Source organism: Anas acuta, chromosome 25, assembly GCF_963932015.1.
Source record: "Anas acuta chromosome 25, bAnaAcu1.1, whole genome shotgun sequence".
NCBI lineage: Eukaryota > Metazoa > Chordata > Aves > Anseriformes > Anatidae > Anas > Anas acuta.
In genome coordinates this window covers 4,271,789-4,281,241 of record NC_089003.1, presented here as the reverse complement: position 1 = coordinate 4,281,241, position 9,453 = coordinate 4,271,789, and the positions used below count along the sequence as shown (strand labels likewise).

The 9,453-nt window shown below is 41.3% G+C and overlaps 1 protein-coding gene across 1 annotated transcript; it reads right to left on the bottom strand.

Moving 5' to 3' along the window:
- Window positions 1-1,266: 1,266 nt before the first annotated feature.
- Window positions 1,267-7,977, bottom strand: LOC137844612 (cytosolic phospholipase A2 gamma-like). The gene is made up of 4 exons (XM_068661084.1): window positions 7,887-7,977; window positions 6,675-6,829; window positions 4,662-4,830; window positions 1,267-1,712 (listed from the first exon to the last, which is right to left on the bottom strand). Exons 1-4 carry the CDS (start codon window positions 7,942-7,944, stop codon window positions 1,543-1,545), a joined length of 552 nt encoding a protein of 183 aa, XP_068517185.1. The 5' UTR covers window positions 7,945-7,977; the 3' UTR covers window positions 1,267-1,542.
- Between the last annotated feature and the right edge of the window lie 1,476 nt (window positions 7,978-9,453).

Here is a 9,453-nt window from a genome sequence, read left to right as displayed (position 1 = left end):
TGTCTAGGCAGATATAAATGCTGGTTCTTGATGATGATATTTTAGGCACATAAATGGGATGCATAAGGTCCTACCCAAAGGCAATACATACAGAAATCTGTCTTGCACGTCTTACTCAATGCCCACATCATGAGGACAAACACCACGTATTTTGAAAAGTTGGGAGGAGGTATTTTAATCCCCAGAGGAAATGTAAAACTTGATTAAGTGGATGTGTGGCTGCAGTAGGTTAGACATACACACTTTGTAACTTTTTAAGCCTCATTTATTTCTACCTGGTTTAGCTATAAAGAAAATATACATACTGGTCGGGGGAAGTACAGATGTCGGTGCATTCAAGTTTCCCATGTTCATTCCCAGATATTTTTTCCCCTGACTGATTGTATGCTGTGACCAACAAAGGTGAAGCTATCCTAAAGTATGGACTCATACACTGACAGTGTGGTTGCCTTGACTTACAGCTCCTGGTAAAAGTATAGGAGGTGCTTTTCTTTTCTTACCAGACTTTCAAAAAAATTGTGTTGTATCCTGATCTGTCCTTGCTGGTATAGGTGACAGGGGTACAAGCCCTTTTTGGTCTTGGCTCAGCAAACCATGTGGAGAATATGCAGTTCCATTGCAAAACAGCACTGAAGATGTTTAGCATGTCAGTTATCAAATGCATAAGGATTTGCAAAATGGTTCTCTGTTGTGGCAAGCTGCGCATCTGCCTGTCTCTGTGTGTGTGTTGACAACTCATTGCCAACAAAACCTTTGTTTTCATAGTGTTTGGATACTCCTTACCACTGATCTGGCAAGCAAACATGCGTAAGCCAAAATCCATGGAGTACTAGCTTAAGCACATCTACATACCACAACAAAGATGCCTGAATTCCAACTGGAACCAGTTCAAAAGAAATTATTCTGAGTTTAATGAAATAGCATTTTTCCTGTAGTGCTATTGTTGATTTACCAACCTGGTTACACATAATCACACAGAATTGTTTATGTTTGACAGGCTCTCTTGAGATCATGTAATCCAACCCACTGCATAAACAGGATCAGCTCAAACAAGCTGTCCAGAACCTTGTCTGATTGGGGTTTCAGTATCTCCACAGATGGAGAGTCCACAGGTTGTCTGGGCAACCTGTTTCAGTGTCTGACCAACCTCTCACTAAAACATTTTTTCTTGAGCTCAGATTCAATTTCCTAATTCTTTAAACTCGGTCTGAACACAAGAAAACACAGGAAAACACTAGTAAATTAAACACAGGACAGCTCTGAGGACTATGACATTTTTTAATATCACAAGCATACTTGTCTAATGCCAGGATGTTATAGGCAATATTATTTGACTGGGACTATTCAGTGCACCATGAGACAAAGTCAAACACTTCTGCCATTGTGAACAACCTATAGGTCAGATATTTAATATTTGATCAGTTTTAAATTTTATACACATGAAATGCAGAAAAATGAGCAGGTGAGAAATACGGAGTCATAAATTCATTATTCTGCGCAGAAGAGAAAACAATCAAACAAACACAAAAACTACCTTTGCATTCAGAACTTGTTTGTATGAGAGGAAGATAGAAGCAGTTGTATCTCTTGCAAAATTCTCTTACTATTATTGGACACATTCAGCTTTGCTTTTGCAAGGAGATCTTTGATGTTAGTCTCGGAGTAGGACATGTTAAAAGTAGAGAACTTACTTCTGTATTCTTCAATTTTATCTAGAAAACAGAAAACACTCTCTAAGTAAATGCCAAATATAAAGCTACAAGACCATCCAAGAAAAGCACGGACTTGTGGAAAATATTAATCCCTGAAGACCCACAAGTTTCACATAAAAATTTTTTATCACATTAAGATAATGCTGGAGCCAGCAACATGAGAAAGCAGAAGTTCAATCACAATTTCAGAGGTACTTATTCGATCACCAGCTTTATCAGTTATCTAAGAGAGAGAGATAAATCTGCAACAACCTGTTCCTCATCAGTAACTATAAGGGAAACAGTAATAAATATCCCCAATTTGGATAGTCTAGCTTCTAAATGTGATATCTCCTCAACTTCTTTTTAATGGGACGTCCACAATTTAATTAAAATGATCACAGAATCACAGAGTGGCCGAGGTTGCAATAAACCTCTGAAGACCATTTAGTCCAACCCCCCTGCTGAGCAAGATCACCTAGAGCACACTGCACAGGATGGCATCCAGGTAGGTTTTAAATATTTCCAGAGAAGGAGATTCCACAACCTCTCTGGGCAACCTGTTCCAGCGCTCTCTCACCTTCACAGTAAAGAAGTGCCCCCTCATATTCAGACAGAACCTCCTGTTCTTCAGTTTGTGCCTGTTGCCTCTTGTCCTGTCACTGGGCACAACTGAAAAGAGACCGTCTCCATCCTCATTAAACCCTTTCCTCAGGTATTTATATACGTTATTGAGGTCTCCTCTCAGTCTTCTCTTTTCCAGGCTAAGCAGGCCACGTTCTCTCAGCCTGTCCTCATATGACAGGTACTCCAGTCCTCTAATCATCTTTGTAGCCCTTCTCTGAACTCACTTCAGTAGTTCTATGTTCCTCTTGTACTGGGGAGCCCAGAACTGGACACAATATTCCAGGTTTGGCCTCACCAGGGCTGAGTAGAGGGGGACGATCACCTCCCTTGACCTGTTGGCAACACTTCTGAATGCAGCCCAGGATAGCATTGGCCTTCTTGGCCACAAGGGCACATTACAGAATCACAGAATTTCTAGGTTGGAAGAGACCTCAAGATCATCGAGTCCAACCTCTGACCTAACACTAACAATTCCCACTAAACCATATCCCTAAGCTCTACATCTAAACGTCTTTTAAAGACTTCCAGGGATGGTGACTCCACCACTTCCCTGGGCAGCCTGTTCCAATGTCTAACAACCCTTTCAGTAAAGAAGTTCTTCCTAAAGTCTAACCGAAAACTCCCCTGGCGCAACTCTAGCCCATTCCCCCTCGTCCTGTCACAAGGCACGTGGGAGAACAGGCCAACCCCCACCTCACTACAGCCTCCTTTAAGGTATTTGTAGAGAGGAATAAGGTCACCCCTGAGCCAACTCTTCTCCAGGCTGAACAAGCCCAGCTCCCTCAGCCGCTCCTCACAGGACTTGTTCTCCAGGCCCCTCACCACCTTCGTCACCCTTCTCTGGACCCACTCAAGCACCTCCATGTCCTTCTTGTAGCGAGAGGCCCAAAACTGAACACAGTACTCGAGGTGCGGCCTCACCAGAGCCGAGTACAGGGGGACGATCACCTCCCTAGCCCTGCTGGTCACACTGCTTCTGATACAAGCCAGGATGCTGTTGGCCTTCTTGGCCACCTGAGCACACTGCTGGCTCATATTCAGCCGACTATCAACCATCACTCCCAGGTCCTTCTCTGCCTGGCAGCTCTCCAACCACTCATCTCCCAGCCTGTAGCTCTGCTTGGGGTTATTGCACCCCAGGTGCAGGACCCGGCACTTGGCCTTGTTGAACTTCATGGAGTTGACCTCAGTCCATCGGTGCAGCCTATCCAGATCCTCCTGCAGAGCCTTCCTACCCTTGAGCAGATTGACACACACACCTAGCTTGGTGTCATCTGCGAACTTACTGAGGGTGCACTCAATGCCCTCGTCCAGATCATCGATGAAGATATTAAAGAGGACTGGCCCCAGCACCGAGCCCTGGGGAATGCCACTAGTGACTGGCCTCCAGCTGGACTCGACTCCATTTACCACGACTCTTTGGGCCCGGCCATCCAGCCAGTTTCCAACCCAATGAAGCGTGCGCCAGTCCAAGCCTAGGGCAGCCAGTTTCTTGAGGAGAATGCTGTGGGAGACGGTGTCAAAAGCCTTACTGAAGTCAAGGTAGATCACATCCACAGCCTTTCCCTCATCCACCCAGCGCGTCACTGTGTCATAGAAGGAGATCAGGTTTACTGCCACCCAGTCAGCCTGCTGTCCAATAGGACTCCTGGGTCCCTCTCTGAAGAGCTGATCTTCAGCAGGTCAGCCCCCAGCCTGTACTGGTGCTTGCGGTTATTCCTCCCTAGGTGCAGTACCCTGAACTTGTCCTTGTTGAACTAAATGAGGTTCCTCTTGGCCCATCCCTCCTGCAGCCTGTCAAGGTCCCTCTGAATGGCAGCACAGCCCTTTGGGGTATCAGCCACTCTTCCGAGCTTTGTGTCATCAGCCAACTTGCTGAGGGTGCACTCTGTTCCACCTCCAGGTCATTGATGAATAAATCAAACAACAGTGGACCCAGTACTGACACCTGGGAGACACCGCTAGCTACAGGCCTCCAACTAGATTCTGCACTACTGAGCACAACCCTCTGAGCTCTACCATCCAGCCAATTGCCAGTCCAACTCGCTGTCGACTCATCTAGGCTGCACTTCCTGAGCTTGATATAGAGAACAAACCAAAGATTACATAAAATCTTTTAGCCATGAGTACAGACACATTTATCTGAGGGAGTGAGGATAAATCCTACATATTAACACCTGCACAAGCATCTGTTGATTATGACTAGAGCCTCCTCTCTTCCTTTTCTTCTGTGTCCATTTACAACAGCACTAGGTAAAAGAGGACTCTCAAATGCTTGGCACCAGAGGTTGAAGATATGAAATGCAAGTACATAGAGGCAAAATAGCATCAAATATACGTTACCAGAACAATTCACTTTGTTGAAGAGTGGAAAGTGCATGACTGTAGGGCACGACTTGTCTCCTTGAAAGATATAACAATCAGAAGGGCTTTTCTTGTCCATTTCCTGGTTCTCTATCTTGGGAAATGGAATACCATTTTTCTGGCAGTAGTCAGCTGCTTTCTCGACAGTCTGAGACACAAACAAGATAAAAGATGTATACAATTTCTCTGTTTGTTTTTGAAAACCTAGAAAAAATCAATCCTATCTCCAGTAATAAAATTAATTTGTACCAAATGATGATAGTTTCTTAGACAACAATAAATTATAACCTAAGTTATGTATAAAAAGCGAAGTTTTCTTCAGTTCTCTGAGGAACTGACTGAATCAAGAATACAAATGAAAATCCATCACTTGCTTCTGGAGTCACTTCTAGCAAGAATCTTTGTTTAACAAATTACAGCTACGTCCAGAAAGGCTGACACTGAAAGATATCAAAATTAAAGGGTCTTGACATCTATACAACAGTCTAAAGATATGACCAGGTTCACAAACTTTCAGAACAAATTTTGCTTTCCAAAGCAGTCCTCCCATGCTTGCACTCTAGCAAAATTAAAAGGACCAGGTCTTTTCCCTGGGCCCATGAGCTTCATTTAATCTCAGGACTGGACCTTCAGCCCCTGTCTGAGCTATCTCCTAGGTGCACTGGTCTCCTATTCATACTCAGCCATGCCTGTACCTTAGCTCTTTTGATCTGGACCCTGACCCATAGACTGACTTCCCAGCTTGACCTTGGAACAGTGTCATTGCTATGGACCTGCCCAACAGTAACTAGGCTGGTTACTGGCACCAGAGCTGATACTTTTCTGCCACCAGTCCTGATCCATACTGACTCTCCAGACTGACAATGCCCTCAGAAATATGTTTTATCTTCTGGGTAGCTCTGGAGTGGTCCGGCAGCTGGACTAGATTCTACTCTGTTCTGTTCTGATCTGTTCTATTCTAATTCCTATTCTGTATTTCTGCTCTACTCCTACTCTACTCTACTCTACTCTACTCTACTCTACTCTACTCTACTCTACTCTACTCTACTCTACTCTACTCTACTCTACTCTACTCTACTCTACTCTACTCTATACTCCACTCCACTCCACTCCACTCCACTCCACTCCACTCCACTCCACTCTATTCTCAATGCCTACTGTAATATATGGCAATCCAAAGCAGCCAGTGCTTCCTGGTGCATTTACCTCCACTGTCCCTGAAGTGACCACACTAAAAAGAGCCAGAGAAGCAGAGTTAGAAATATAAAATAATAGAAATAAAAATAAATGTAAACCATATCTTCCCTGCTCACTGAGTAAGGAGTTTTTGTTTAGTTTAGTATCCTTCTCCCTCCTCGTTCCCCCCACAAAATAGAATAAAACAGAGTTGGAAACATAAAATAATAGAAATAAAAATAATTGTAAACAATATCTTTCATGATCTTTCCGTTTTAATTTTGTTTTTGTTTGTTTCACTGAGAGTGTAACAACTTCATATTGTTTTAATTGTTTCAAAAAACAGCACAAAAATCTCTAGGAAATACCCTTGCTGTGTCATCTTTGAAACTGGTTGAATTTCTTCTCCTTTCTCTTCTCCGAGAATTTTCAGCCTCTGCAGTTGCTGCAGACTTTTTTGCTGGTGTAACTATTAATACCACATTTCCTCACGCTGCATACCTGAAGGATCTCTTTGAAGAATGTCATCAATTACTCTTAAGGAAGGAGTAGTATCAGTTACCCACACAAAAGTTCTGACCAGCCTTAAGGAAAAAAGGGAGACTAAGAAATTTGTGAGTGCTCTCTTTGTTGCTTTTATGCACCTTTGATAACCTGATAGCTTGATAACCTGAGAGCATATCATCAAATACCTGTGAACAAGACAGATAAAGTGCCTCAAGTTCTAAAAATATATGTTTCTGCCAACTGCCTTGAAAAAAAGTCCACGCAATCAACCCCAAAGTAGTCTCTCCAAAGAGATAACCACATATGTACCTCAAAAGGATCTCCAGAGCTGAAGTCAAAGGAAAGGATAAGATCTGTCTGACGCTGCTTTTTAAGTACCAGAGGATAGGCAGAATTTATTGCCAGGCCAGCATCAATCAAGGAGATGGTTTTGTTTTCGAACAAGTGAGAGGACTGATTGTTAGCTAGTCCAATGGAAAAAAAAAAAGGAAAAAAAAAAAAGCAATGAGATTCATGAAGACAAATATGAATATATATATATATATATATATATATATATATATATATATATATATATATATATATATATGACCAACCCCAAAAGAGTACATCAGACTTTATTGATTATGCACCCGAAAAATATATAGGAACCTGCATCTTATGCCCAACCAGATGTCCAATGTAGATTCTGACAGGAGGAATCTACATCCATATGAGCCACCTCTTTCTCTGACTGTGATCAATTTTAAACCAAAATTCCTGATGATCTTTTAGAAGAGATTATGCCCCTAGAAATATGCACTAGTCATTTGAAGATAAGATCTTTGAGGGAAAAATGAACAGATGAGCTAGCTCAAGATCATGACACTTAAATATATCTGTCTAAATGAAGGTTTCTGCTTTTAAGCTAGGTGCCCAAACTTCCATTATTTTAGGTGAGCATTCAGTTAGTGCAGGCGATAGAATCTAGAGACCCATGTTACTGTCCATGTGCCAGGAACACAACTCATTTTCATTAAGTTAGCTGTCTAGTTCCACCTCCTTAGTCTCCTTTCTGTGTCCTCCAGGTTCTCCTGCAAATGGGCACAGGGGTTCTGTAGGTTTTCTTTTGTACTTTTCACCCTAATGTTGTAGTCCCCTGAACTCAGGGCAGTTTGTGTGATTTTGGATGCCTGTGATTATGTGACTGAATTGAGCTAGTATCTTATGTGTCTGCAATGATATTGCAGGTCTGGATTCCAGTAGTGTGAAATAAAATTCTGTTTTTGACTTGTTTACTTGCTGCCCACAATGGGATGCTATTAAGAGAAGGTGGATCTTGGAAAGGAAAGTTATCTAATTTGCTGTATTAAAAAAATAAATAAATGGCAAAAACAGTTTTATTGGTTTAACATCACACAACCACAGCCTAAAAGCTCTACCAGATCCCATGCATTCTGCTCCACCAATCAATTCAGATAACATAACCAGTTTGTATTTTTTGAATCTTAAATAAAAAAAGATTTCATTGGAGTTTCTTACGGCACTTGTAAAGGAAGTTATTAGTTGTTCCCCACATCCAGTTTAAAATACACTGCATTGTTTTAGTCAGGATCCTGCAGATACTCCGCGAGTGACCTAAGAAGAGATAAAACAATTTAGAACATAGTTGAATCTAGACAACTTCAGTTTTTGACTGGTGCAACAAAATCTGGTGAAGATGCATCATGTCAGAAGAACATACGTGCTGATAGTATACAGCCAGCCTTAGTGCCAAGGCCCAAGTGCTTCCAAAGAAAAAGAACCATACTTTTCACTAGTTCAGATAATTAACATCAGTCAGTGGAATCTTAGCCCACTTGAAACAGATTTGAATAAGTCAGTCAAGGCCTGATCTTTTCTGGGCCCCTTGCAACATTCTTGTGGCTCAGAGAGTGTTTTTCTTTTAATTTTCTTTCCAGCTGAAAGTCCCATGGATAAAGTGAGAGCCAGGTTACAGCCCGGTAGAACAAACTGTGCAAGGTGGGGAATATTGGCAGAAAACCATGAGAAATTCAAGAGATCATGTGAGAAAATGTGAGAAAACCAGCTCAATGCGATAATTTGGAGGACTGTATTGGGCAAAGACAGGCCAGGAGTGATCTGTGTACACAGTCCTTGGAACAAGTACAGGAGATTAAAGAAGCAATGGCCATATTTAATCTCATAACACCAACCAATTTGCTCCAGACGGAGTTGGCAAAAAGCTGCCCATACACAGTGGGTGATGGAACTAGTAGAGCCCTGGATCTACACATGTGATATATCAGCTTAACATTGCAAATATATTCTAGGAACTTCAACATGAAATTCTTATTTGAAATTTACTTGTGTCTTGCTTAGACCTCTTCTTGGTCTTTTTTAAAATAAATCCAAATAATCTTCATTTGACTCATAGTCCAATAAATATTGTAGATATAAGCTAAATGAGTTCAGTTACTTAAAACTTTAGTGCTAAAAGTAACTAAAAGTTACTTTTATCTAAGCAGATAAAAGGGTGGAGATTTTGATTAGCTGCCAAAAATGCTTGCTATAGGATTTCTTATTTCATGACTTTTCATTTCCAAATGTCTCTAGTGATGGATGTTCCAAATAACACTTGAGAGTAATGCATGCTAAGTAGCTAATAGCAATCTACTGAGAAATCCACTCTTCAACATATACTTCATCAGTTTTGAATGCCTGAGAAGTACAGGCTCACTCAGGAACAAGAATAAATGGGAAACTGATTGTTCAGGATTAGGCTTCCTAATTTATTTACTCAGGAAGGCAGATTCTAATTACTTTCACGAGAACAGAAAGCTTTATGAACATTGAAAACTGGAATATCATTGATACATTCTATAGTATAGTTTTCACTAGATCATCCCACAATGACCCTACATAAGATTTACACTGGAATTTATGTTCACAATCCTCCAAAGATGGATTTTTTTGAAAGCACATACGATATAAAGAGCAATAAAAGATACTAAAAATGAGATAAACTTGCCATGCAATGATTGTGACATTCCTTCTGGAGTACCTTCTTGTGCAAGATAGTCTGAAAAAATGCAAGTGTTAAAAAATG

What these genes read in the sequence shown, in the direction of transcription:
- LOC137844612 (XM_068661084.1), bottom strand. Translation starts at nt 7,944, where the DNA reads ATGCAGTGTATTTTAAACTGGATGTGGGGAACAACTAATAACTTCCTT. An exon ending in TAACTTCCTTTACAAGTGCC is followed by an intron (nt 6,830 to 7,886) that starts GTAAGAAACTCC and finishes CCATTGGACTAG; the next exon opens with CTAACAATCAGTCCTCTCAC. An exon ending in GCTCTGGAGATCCTTTTGAG is followed by an intron (nt 4,831 to 6,674) that starts GTACATATGTGG and finishes TTTGTGTCTCAG; the next exon opens with ACTGTCGAGAAAGCAGCTGA.